The sequence below is a fragment of the Lepus europaeus genome, chromosome 5 (genome assembly GCF_033115175.1).
Source record: "Lepus europaeus isolate LE1 chromosome 5, mLepTim1.pri, whole genome shotgun sequence".
Lineage (NCBI taxonomy): Eukaryota > Metazoa > Chordata > Mammalia > Lagomorpha > Leporidae > Lepus > Lepus europaeus.
The window spans coordinates 123,814,133-123,827,250 of record NC_084831.1 but is presented as its reverse complement, the minus strand read 5'-3'; the positions used below and the strand labels follow the sequence as shown (position 1 = coordinate 123,827,250).

The window sequence follows — 13,118 nt, the reverse complement described above, 5'->3', positions numbered from 1 at the left end:
GTTCAAGTGCTTGGGCCCCTGCCACCCAAGTGAGATCCAAAGGAAACTCCTGGTTTTTGGCTTTGGTGTGCCTCAGCCCTGGCCCTTGTGATCGCTTGGGGAGTGAACCAGCAGATGTAAGACCTCTCTCCGTCTTTTTCTCTCTTTCAGTAACTCTGACTTTCAACTAAATAAGTAAAACTAAAAAAATAAAGAAATAGTCAAAGTATATAAACGGAAAATTTTCAAAAGAATAAATATATGGCTCTTTTGTTGCATAGCAGGTAAAACTGTTGCCTGCAGTGCTGGCATCCCACATGGGCACCAGTTCGGGTCCCGGCTACTACTCTTCTGATTCAGCTCCCTGCTAATGTGCCTGGGAAAGCAGCAGAAGATGGCTCAAGTCTTTGATCCCCTGAGCCCACATGGGAGACATGGAAGAAGTTGCTGACTCCTGGCTTTGGAACAGCCCAGCTCCAGTCCAAAACCAGGTCTGGGGCTGTTGCCGCTGATTTCTCAACAATGTTGCAGTGGGTTCGTTTCTGAGAGGAGTGGGGGCAAGAGGCGCGGAGTCAACACACAGACCCCAGGAGTCGGGTGAAAGCAGGCTTGAGGCGAGCAGCCCACAGACTCATTTATTACAGTTGGTACAACAGCTTATATAGCCAAGACCAGCCAATCTGGTCAAGGGGCAGTCTAAGCCCCAACCAATCACAGCCTGTTGCCAGGCAGTTTCCAAAGCCATCCAATCACAGCCTGCTACCAGGCAGGCTCCGTTGCCAGGTGGGTTTCAAAGCCATTCCTGAGTAACTGATGCTCGCTTGCCAGTGGCCACCTTGGCATGGCCTTCTCATTCCACTACATGGGGCCATTTAGGGAGTGAACCAGCAAATGGAAAATCTCTCTCTCTCTCCAATTAGTAATCCAATACCCACAAGTAAAAACCCAAGACCAGGTAGCTCTAACACTGAATTCATTCAAGTGATACAGGAAATAATACCAATTTTTCACAAACTTTTTGCATGCCTCTTCAAAAAAGGATGAATTAGGAAAAGTTCCCAAAATTAATGAAAGACATCCCAACTAATGAAAACTGTTAGCCAATAATAGTTATGAATTTGGATTCAAGATTCTTATTGGATGAGTGTTCAACGCAGTTCATGGTACCTGAATCCCATATCAGAGTGCCTAGTTCAAACCCAATGCCCCACAGACTGTTAATGTGCACTCTGAGAGACAACTGGTGATCACTCAAGTACTTGGATCCCTGCCACCCACATCGGAGACTCAGACTGAGTTCTTGACTCTTAGCCCAGTCTTAACTGTTATGGTCATTTGGGAAAGAATTGGTGGAGCCCCCCCCCCCCCAACCCTCTCACTTACTTGCTCTTCCCCTGTGTGTGTGTTTCTCTGTCCACTTCTCTCTCTGCCTCTCAAATATGAAGAAAATAAATAAATAAATAATGTGAAAGATCTATAACATGTTAGCACATTGAATATCACAGCATATAAAATGAATTGTACACAATGAACAAGTAGTATTTATACAAAAAACATAGAATTGGTATAACATCCAAAAATCAATAGATGAGTTACAGCATAGTAATGAGATACACAATGAAACTATATGACCATCTCAACAGATGTATTCATGATTAAAAATATTGTATGGGAATCTATTGCTTGCATTTTTTGCTGGCATTTTATACCAGATCACCAGTTTGAGTTTGAGTCCTAGTTGTCCTTCTTCTTCTTCCTTTTTAAAGATTTATTTATTTATTTAAAAGTCACAGTTAACAGAGAGAGGAAAGACAGAGAGAAAGAGAGAGAGAGATCTTCCATTCACTGGTTCACTCCCCAGTTGGCCGCAACTGCCGGAGCTGTGCTGATCTGAAGCCAGGAGCCAGGAACTTCTTCCAGGTTTCCCTTGCGAGTGCTAGGTCCCAAGCACATGGACCATCTTCTACTGTTTTCCCAGGCCATACTAGAGCTGGATCGGAAGTGGAGCAGTGGGTCTCAAACCGGCACCCATATGGGACATCGGCGCTTCAGGCCAGGGTATTAACCCACAGTACCACAGCACAGGCCCTGCCCTTCTTCTGATCCAGCTTCCTGCTAATATGCCTGGTAAGGAAGCAGCAGAAGATGGGCCAAGTTCTCGGGTACCTGACACCACATGGGAGACCTGGGGATTAATTCTGAGCTTCTGACTTCAGCCCATGTGAGTCATTTGGGTAGTTAACTAGTGGATATAATCAATCTCTCTCTCTCTCTCTCTCCCTTCCTCCCTCCCTCTTCTTTCTTCCTTTCTGTATCCCCTTCTCTGTCACTCTGCCTTTCAAATAAATAAAATGAATCCTTTTAAAGAAAGAATATGAGACAACTTATTTTAACTTAAAGTACCTGTAGTAAAATCACAGCCAACACCAAGCATAATGAGATACAGACACTTTCCACTTAAAATCAAAAGTAAAACCAGGATATCTGCTTATGTTCTTTCTACTGACAATTATTTTAGAGATTCTAGCCAGGGCAATTAGGCAAGGGAAAGAAATAGAGCTTCCAGATCAAAAAGAAGATTAAATTATCATTATTCATAGATGAAATTGTCAGAAAGACACCACACACTCATTATAACTCTACATTAAATGAAATTTAAGGGTACAAATTAAATATAAAAACCAGTTGTACTTCTATATAGTTGAGATAAAACATTTGAAATAAAGTTGAGAAAACATTCCATATAAGATAGCATCAAGAAGAATAAAATAAATAAATGTAACACAGCAAAGTATAAACTTGAACTCTGAAAATTATTAAATATTTGTTAAAAGAAGTAAGATAAAATGCATATATATTTTACTAAATTTATATAAATATATATAAACTTACATATACATTTATGTAAATTGAAATTTATTTCCATGAAACCAAGCTGCACAAAAAACCCTGCCAACTGTGGGCTGCTCATCAATGCATGGTTACATGAGAAAAAAATAAAATTTCATTTTATTTAAAATACTATATTCTTGAAGGATTGACAGTTCAGATGGTAACTACTTTGTATAACTAAAATAATTGAATGAGGTATTTGTAAAGCTCTTAGTAAAGTGCCTGCCATACAGTAAGTGCCCAGTAAGTGGTAATTATGTAATTTTTTCCATTCTTCATCCACTGGAAAAAAAGTATAAAAGCAACTCCTTCCATTTTACTTCACTGCTAGAAATACTTTTTTTTTCTTATTTATTTACAAACCTCACCTTCCTCAAGCTAATTCTTCAATCTCCAGAGCGCTGCACTTGTTATTCCCTTCTTGGTAGAAAAGTTTTCTCTTTCTGTTTCTTTTGCTTGCCAAAGGCCATTTCTTTAGCATTTCTTGTTTCTTCCTGCCCTTCTGTTTCTCTCTCTCCCCCTATCTATTTTTCTCAACTCTGTTCCCCCCATTTAAATCTATCAAATATGCATTAATAGTCATTAATTTTTTTTTTTTTGACAGGCAGAGTGGACAGTGAGAGAGAGAGACAGAGAGAAAGGTCTTCCTTTTGCCGTTGGTTCACCCTCCAATGGCCGCCGCGGTAGGCGCGCTGCGGCCGGCGCACCGCACTGTTCCGATGGCAGGAGCCAGGTGCTTCTCCTGGTCTCCCGTGGGGTGCAGGACCCAAGGACTTGGGCCATCCTCCACTGCACTCCCTAGCCACAGCAGAGAGCTGGCCTGGAAGGGGGGCAACCGGGACAGGATCGGTGCCCCGACTGGGACTAGAACCCGGTGTGCCGGCGCCGAAAGGCGGAGGATTAGCCTAGTGAGCCGCGGCGCTGGCCTAATAGTCATTAATTTTAATAGTCATTAATTTTGACTTCCAATTTTAAAATTTGAAGACAGATCTAAAATTCAGCTCAACATTTCTATTTTATTGAAGTGTGTAACTGCATCTACTTTTTGCTTTTTGTCCAATTTGTCGATACTGTACTCAATATTGATTTTCTCATGTAGTAACTACTTTTGTGTTTTTCAGAAGTTAGCATCTCATCATCACATTAGGCTAAAATATCAGAAATGGCTATAATTTTCCACCTCTTTATAGCATCATCTAATTTTTGCAAACTTAATGACAGGAGTGTAATCTGATTTATATGTCACTAAACGATCTTATTTTTGTGGGAATATAGTAGAATGTGCTTATTCAAATAACAGTGTAAGTCAATCACTGGATGTAGTTCCTCAATACAATCAAGAAATGTGGCTCACATGGCATGGCATAGTATTTATAATAAACATATTCTAAAATAATGTTAAAAAGTGTAACAAATTAAATAAAAAATTCAGTAACACACTCAGTATTATCATTGTCAGATGTTACACACTCTACATAAGTGTAAGCACTGTGCTTTTATATGACTGGCATCACAGTAGGCTTGTTTACACCAACATCATCAAAATGCACAACTAATGCAATGTGCTCACTAATGTACCTCTGTTGTGATGTCACTAGACAATGGTAATTTTTTTCACCTCCATTACATCTTCTGAGAACATTTTTAAGATTATTTATTTATTTGAGAGGTAGAGTTATAGACAGAGAGAGGGAGAGATGGAGAGAAAGGTCTTCCATCTTTCCCCAAATGGCCACAATGGCCGGAGCTAGGCCAATCCGAAGCCAGGAGCCAGGACCTCCTTCCAGATCTTTCATGTGGGCACAGGGGCTCAAGCACTCGGACCTACTTCTGCTTTCCCTGGCTATCAGCAGATAGCTGGATTGGAAGAGGGGCATCGGGGACATGAACCAGTGCCCATATGGGATGCCAGCATCACAGGCAGAGGCTTAGCCTAGTATGCCACAGCGCCAGCCCTGAGAACATTTTAAAAAAGATTTATTTATTTGAAGGTCAGAGTTACAAAGAAACAGTGAAAAACACAGAGAGAGATCATTTATCTGTTGGCTCACTCCCTAGATGGCCACTGTGACTATAGCTTGGCTAGGCCATAACCAGGAGCCAGGAGTTTTATCTGGGTCTTCCATATGAGTGGCAGGGGTCCAAGCTTTGGGGTCATTTTCTGCTGGATTGGAAGTGGAACAACCAGGACTTGAACCAGCACAGGCAGTGACTTACTACCCACTAAGCCACAATGCTGGTCGCTTGTGAGAACATTTGTCAGTGCAGTCTGTCATTAATTAAAATGTCATTATTTAGCAAGTGGCTGTATTTGCAACCCTATTATTCTGCAGTAACAACATATTTTCTTTAGTGTTGAGAGGAGAAAACAATTTTGCAGCAGTGTTCTCCCTCCCCAGTAGTGCATCTTTGACAGGTCATTTGAGCTCTTCTTGAACACTTACAGGGATAGAGAGCTTAGCACATTTCCCAGGGAATAGTCTAAGTCACTTGTGAAAGCTCCAGTAGACCAAGAACCAAGGGAGCAAGCTATAGATGAATGACTATCAAGAAAGTACGAGTTGCAAGAAAAAGAACTTTCCATCATTTTCAGAAAGAAACATCGACCTGAGCCAGTATGAGGAATCTAATTATTCCTCTGTTCATTCTCACTCCAGTTATCCTTTGGTCTTCCCTAAATGCCCACTTAACCCAATATTATTTACAGAAGTTTATAAAATAGATTAAAAGGAAAAGTCATTCTCATGGAACCTATGGAAGGGAGACAAAGCCTCATTCTGTCATACAGAGACACAGACAAATGATAAAATACAAATGTGTCCTGAGTTGAATATATAAACAGTTTTCTCCAAAAAATTAAGTCTAAAGAGTTGCAGAACTAATTCACTTTATTGTTTCATCAATTGGATTTTGTCTTGAATTATATTTGTCTGCCTCTTCAGCACCTCTGAAGGTGGTATTTGCAGATTTATTACATGTAGGATGGCTCTGCAGACCTGAGTCCCTCTAGGCCTTGCTCTTCCTTCCTATCACCTGTGCCCTAGAAGGAATGTTCCCTGAGGTGACTTGGATTAAGCTTTGTTGGGAAGAGGTAGGTCACCATGACAATATGCCCTAAGGAGCTATGTCCCTGATGTTGCATGGCCCCCAAAGATAAGGCTAGGCTACTGCTGCCCCTGTTGGCTCTAGAGCCCCATCTGCAACCTCTGTCCTGTCCTGTCCTGCCATGAACGACTCAGGAACAAGCATGGAGTATCATCTTTATTGAAGAGGGCTGGGAGCAGACTGCACTGGCACAGAAACAACAGGTAACCAGACTATTGACAGACATTCAAACAGAAAGTATACAAGTGAACATGTAGGACAAGCAAGAGAAGAGTCAGAGAGTCACTCTGAGAAATTTTGTCCTTATTCAAGTTAAACGCCCTCAGATTCTTTTTCCATTCCCTTACTTCAGATTCCTTCTAACTCTGAAAACCTCTGGAATGTTCCTAGCTGTTCAATGTGTTCAAAAAAAATCATTGGTCATCTAAATATCTCATAGTGAATACCTTAGCATTTTAATCTTATATACATATGATTATAGAGCTTGTACTTGAGGAATGCATTTGAAATATTCACAAATATAAAGATGTTTTTTATGTGCCAAAGTGGCAAAATGCTGGATATTTATAAAGATGTTGAGCAGGGAAGTAAACTATCTATGGAAACTCTGAAACAGAGGGCAATATTAAGCAAGAGCTAATCTTGATATGTTCAGGGGTTAGCACTTTTCTAGCTCCCAAATCCAGACACAAAGCCATATCTGCCTTATTAAGTCTCAATTTCAAAAGAAATTTCAAAGAAAACTATTGAAGTAATTTGACTACCATGCTTAGATAAGCCAAACGTACATACAAATAGACAACCAGAAACTACTTTTTACATGAGTGAGTCTGTGTGGATATACCTATGGACATTTATTTATTTCCATGGAGGATGCATAAAACAGGTTACATTTACTGCTCAGTAGCCAAATTAACTATTTTTTAAGCTTTATTTATTTATTTGAAAATCAATGTTGCACACAGAGAGAAGGAGAGGCAGAGAGAAAGGGAGAGAGGGAGAGAGGGAGAGAGAGAGAGAGGTCTTCCATCTGATGGTTCACTCTCCAATTGGCTGCAACGGCTGGAGCTGTGCCGATCCAAAGCCAGGAGCCAGGAGCTTCTTCCAGGTCTCCCACGCAGGTGTAGGAGCCCAAGGACTTAGGCCATCTTCTACTGCTTTCCCAGGCCATAGCAGAGAGCTGGTTTGGAATTAGAGCAGCCAGGACTCCAACCAGCACCCATATGGGATGCCGGCATTGAAGGCAGTGGCTTTACCCACTACGCCACAGCGTTGGCCCCCAGATTAACTATTTATTCCAGCTCCACAGATGTGTGATCTTGAAGAAAAAAATCACTCATCTTTTTGTATCATTTATATCACATGCTTCAACTCTTTGGTCTTTTGGGAGGATTAAATTTGCACTCAGCACTTTACACATAGTAATTATTTTTATTATCATGTTTTCTCTATTTGTCATGTATACAGAAATGAAGATAGCAATTATAAAAAGTCCAGACAGTCCTTAATTGTAAATTCTCCTAATTCTTTGCTAGGCACGTTGAGATTCTTCAGTTTATGATGATCAGCTAAAAATCTAAGGAAAATAAAATAAACCAAAATAAACCCTGTTGCTGTGGAAAAGGGATATGGCTGTGGGCTGGGCTCCGCCCCGTGTGTCTCCAGATGATTCCTGAGGAAGCTCCTTTGGAAGCCAGGCAGTGGACTCTTAGGGCTCCCTTTCTGCAACATCCAGGAGGTGAGAATGAGACAAGAATTCAGGCAAATTTTCCTGGTTTAATGACCAATTTGAGTGACTCAAGTGTTATTTTCTTGGTTTCAGGCATGCTCAAAGACCTATGAAATCACTAATACATTTTTAAATAGTAAATTATTTGTTTCACTTTGTGGGCAAATCCTCCTCAGCTAAGTTGGTTGTCACATGATATAATGATATCATAAGCAACAATAAAAATACTTTTCCATAGAAAAGAAAACAAACTGAATCTTCTGAAAGAGAGAAGGATCATTTAAATGCCCAAGCTGTTAAATTATTTTTTTCATTTAACTCATTTGCAAAATATTTATTCATTATTTATGTATCAGGTTCAAAACACTGAATTAAGTAGGACTGAGAAAAAAGTGACTTTCTACTCTTCAGGATGGAAAATTCAGATGAAAACACAAGGATGCCAAAGATCTCGTAATGGTGTCAGTCACAAAAGCAGAACTGAGGAATCCACTGGAGAGAGTCTTTTCAGAGTCACTGATGTTTATTATGTTTATTTCTGTTTAAAAGACTAGAGGTAGAAAACACAGTGTTATCTTCAATAACTGTAATATGACTTGAAGCTACGTAGAGGGATGAGTAATAAGTCTGAAGGGGACAGTGACCATGAAAGGGAGCATACATGAGCAATTAAACAATGAATTGAACAATCCCATCAATATCACTTAGTCCCAAGAAGACCTATATGTTAAGAGCTGTTCCTGGTTCTGAGGGGAAGTGCAATGGGAGAAACCCGGGGTTATCTGCTGTATTATTAGTTATTACTACTAGTACCAATTTGTTATTAGTTATTTTTATGAATGCAGGCTGCCAAATGAGAAGGCCTGTTTTAAGAGCTTACCCTGCGACTGTTCATATTTCAGGGTCATTTGACCGGTGCTGCCCTGGTAATAGAATGCTACCCTATGGTCTTGGAAACCTTCGAGTGCTAACAGAAGAGGACGGTGAGTCTTAGACTGGTGAAGGAGGAAGACATAACTCGGAAGTTAGTGAGAACAAGGGAAAGAGAACAAACTGTGCAGTGTGTGCTTGATGTTCTCAAAGCTGTAGGAGGGATCTCAGTACTGCGGTTCGGAAGCAGTCTCTCAAGGAAGGACTCTTCAAAGGGTGGACGAGTGACAGTGGGAGGACATACATAAGGGACCAGGGATTAGAGGCCAAATTGTCCTGGTTGGAGAAGAAAGTCCTTGGCAATAGCAGACCAATCTGAGTAGCAACCTGTATTCTATTTTCAAAAACTGAGTGGGAAACCTGTGAACATGATGACACAAAGTATTACTGAGGAGTGGACAGGAGCTAGAGGGATGGCCACTTCTGGGCACAAAAGTGCCTCCTTTTAGGCTTGCTTTGAGTCAGCAATTTAACCTATGGTGAAATGCAGAGAAAAGGTGGCTGCATACAGACTTGTGAACCACACAGTGATTTTCCCAGACTGCTTTCCACTCTCCTTTCCAACAACTTTCTCATCTTTCCCTCAGGACTGACCCTGGCTAAGTTGAAATTTCAGCTGAATTCAATACAGTGCTACAACCGGGAAACAATCAGAGGTTTTAATTGAATCAATTATCTAAATGTACCAAATATGTACCTGAGTGATGTGGATGACAGGACTGAAAGTCATTCCAGCAGGACTTACTGAATCAATACTGTGTCCCATGCACATCCCCTTTTACTGAGAGTACAGTGGGGGATACAAGTCCCATTTCGGACTTTCGAACATTGCCCCAGCTGCTTCAGCACCTGAGGCCCCTTGTGCTGGTTCTTGGGGATTTACAGCCACCAATTTTCAGCTCTCCTTATCCTCTACTGTTGGGCACCCCTGGGGTTCCTTCTGTCTCCATCCTTATCACCTACATCTCTTCTCCAAACTCTCAGAAACCATCTGACACATCAGAACACTGAGGTTTAAGGAAGATTGAGAATACAAAGTTTTTCTAGGGTTCAAAGGAATTATTGTCTAATCTTCAATTCTTTTATAAGCACTTCTTAAAATCAATCTTTTTGTTGTTCTTGTTATTGTTTTGGTAACAAAATGGACATGAATTGCCTGCTTTTTATTTAAAAAAACTTTTAACACATAAAAATTGTTTATATGTACATATGTGATGTTTTATTATATATATATATGTGTGTGTATCATTTAATGTTCAATCAGAGTATATACACATTTACTCTTTCAGGCATTTATTATTACTTTGTGGAGAAAACATCCCCAAATCCTGCGTCCTACTTTTTTTAGAGAGAAATATGCAGTAAACTGACTTTACCTATTATTTGCTTCAGAAAGTGTTTTACTTTCCCATTTCCCTTTTCAAAGCTATTTCTCCTTCTTTACAAAGAAAGACATAAATTACATGTAGAGTTGTAAATCAATGATAGTGCTTACATCGATGCTGGAAAATTGAGGGACTAATACCTGGGTACCAAATCATGTTGTAAGTTAGTGGTTTCCAATCTATTTCTTTCAACACAAATGCAATTGAAGCTAATTGAATTGTCAGCTAATAGATCAATAAAAAGAGTTTAGATGATATATTACTGTATAATTCCTGGCATATAACTAATAAAGTGTTCAAATAATTTAGTGTTATTACCATAACAAAATAACTCTCATTCCCAGGGCCAAAGTACTTCAATGTCATTTATGTGAACTAGTTTTCTTACTGTTTATATCTCCAAAATGAAAAGCAAAAATGTAATTGATGTTGAACTATTTCTCATTTGTAGTAATAGTCTTAAGAGAGCCATCCAAGAACTGAAAAAAAGTGCAATCCATATTATTACAAGAAGATAATTTTGAATAGATTTTTGAAAATTATGTTTTTCCAAAACTTGGCAAATATTTATATTACTTTGGTTAAATGCATGCTAATTACATAGCATTTAGAAAGAAATCTTCTGTAAAGTACTTATGGTCCCACAAGAACAGAAGACAAAACACATGTGGATAGATATAAAGAAATTAATAAAATTCTTGCAATTATAAAACTATTTTATAATACCATGAATTGTGATGTCGGTGAGATTAATGATAAAAATTTCGATTTTAAAGACACATTTACATAATTTTGAAACAAGTATTACTAGATATCAGCAATCACATTTAGTGTCCATTGGACACTTAGGGGAGTGATGAACTAGTTCATTTAAAAGGTCAACACTCATAATTCAGCAGAATTCAGAGCCCCTGCAACTATTTAAATATCTGATAACAAATAGATGTCAAGTTAAAACTATGTACGCTGGTTTCTTTCTTTCTTAATTATGCTGTTTAAGGGAAAATAAGTATGAAAAGGCAAGTGCTAAGTCTAATGAAAAATGAAAGTTATAATTAACATCAACATGTCACCCAATTTCAAATTAGATTTGTAATTGTATCACAGGCCCTCTGTGGATGTCAGGAAACCAGCAACATTGTCGTAACAGGATGAGAAGATGACTGCCTCGTCTGTTTTGCTGCCAGCTTCATCCGTTTCCTGAGGCTAACGTAACAAGTTACTACACATTTGATGTTGTCATTAAGACAACTAAAGTTTATTCTCTCACAGCCCTGGCCACTGGCATTCCCCATATTGTGACCACATTATTCCTTTCTCAAGGTCAGTTTTTTCAATTTTTTCTCTTCTCCATCTTCTCATTCTCTGAACATTTATTATGTGTGTTTTTCAAATTTCCCTCCACCTCTCCCTTATAAGAATCCACCTGGATAAGCAAGAATAATCTCTCCATCTCAAATTCCTTCATTTAATCACATCTACAAAATCTTTGAAATATTTATAATTTCTGGAGATTAGAACTTGTGCAACTACTTTCTAAGCTTACACACCAACCCTGGAAATGAGAGTGTCTTACTCTGGCACAGAGAATGTACTCATAAATGAGTAGAAAAATCATGCCTTGCTAAACAGAGAGCCCATGTTTCCTTGACTTTGTAGACCAACCTTTTTCCTGGCACACCACTTTGTACTATAGTTCAGCAATTTCTTTAAGTGATGGCTTCCTCTTAGTCCAATTTATTTCTCAATCTATAGCTTGCTTTCATATGTTTAAAACTTCATTCATTCAACAAGTATTGCATACAGGTGCTGTGAGACATAGGAGTTTGTAGGTGTCCCTGAGGGCTGTGGGGGTAAGAGTATGGCAGGGACAAGACAAGAATAAGAATATCAAGGCTAGATCTGAAATTATTCATAAGCATTTATCAAATAGCTACTGTAGATAATGCTGCTAGTTATTGAGTATAATTCTCAAATCTAAGACTCTTTCTCTTGAAGTTGGAAATGAAACAGCAAATTGAAGGAAAATGTGATGACAACAATCGATAGGTGGACCACTGAGTATCTTCCCAGGTTATAATCTGTGAGGGGTTGTTAGTGGTTTAGTCCACCTATCCATCTCTCCCTCTGTGTTATTTTTTCATGCACTCAACTGGACAGAGACCATGAGAAATTTGAGTGGAGGCCACATAGCAGAGTTTGTCTTGGTGGGTTTCCCTACCTCTCCACCCATGCAGCATCTCCTCTTTGTCTTCTTTTTTGCAATTTACGTGTTAACACTGTTAGAGAATACACTTATTGTCTCTACTATCTGGTTCACTCCAAGCCTTCATCGCCCCATGTACTTTTTCCTTGGCCATCTCTCTTTCTTGGAACTTTGGTACATCAATGTCACCATTCCTCGGCTCTTGGGAGCATTTCTTACCCAGGATGGTAGAGTCTCCTACATAGGTTGCATGACCCAACTCTACTTCTTCATTGCCTTAGCCTGCACCGAATGTGTCCTTTTGGCAGTTATGGCTTATGACCGTTACCTGGCCATCTGTGAACCTCTCCGTTACCCTAGTCTCATGCCTTCCATCTTGGCCACTCGCCTTGCCGCTGCCTCTTGGGGCAGTGGCTTCTTCAGCTCCATGATGAAACTTCTATTCATTTCCCGACTGTCCTACTGTGGACCTAACATAATCAACCACTTTTTCTGTGATATCTCTCCACTACTCAACCTCACCTGTTCTGACAAGGAGCAAGCAGAACTGGTAGACTTCCTCCTGGCTCTGGTGATGATTCTGCTCCCTTTGGTGGCTGTGGTTTCATCTTATGCTGCAATCATTGCAACCATCTTGAGGATCCCTACTGCACAGGGACGCCACAAAGCCTTCTCCATTTGTGCTTCTCACCTGGCTGTGGTTGTCATTTACTACTCCTCCACTCTCTTCACCTATGCACGACCCCGAGCTATGTATACCTTCAACCACAACAAGATCATCTCTGTGCTCTATACTGTCATTGTACCATTCCTCAATCCAGCTATTTACTGCCTGAGAAATAAGGAGGTGAAAGATGCCTTCAGGAAGACAGTTCTGGGAAGATGCCACTAA

General features: G+C 39.8%; 1 protein-coding gene across 1 annotated transcript; it reads left to right on the top strand.

Annotated features, from left to right (window-relative positions):
* Positions 1-12,185: 12,185 nt before the first annotated feature.
* LOC133761034 (olfactory receptor 6P1) lies at positions 12,186-13,118 on the top strand. The gene has a single exon (XM_062193684.1). It carries the CDS (start codon positions 12,186-12,188, stop codon positions 13,116-13,118), a length of 933 nt encoding a protein of 310 aa, XP_062049668.1.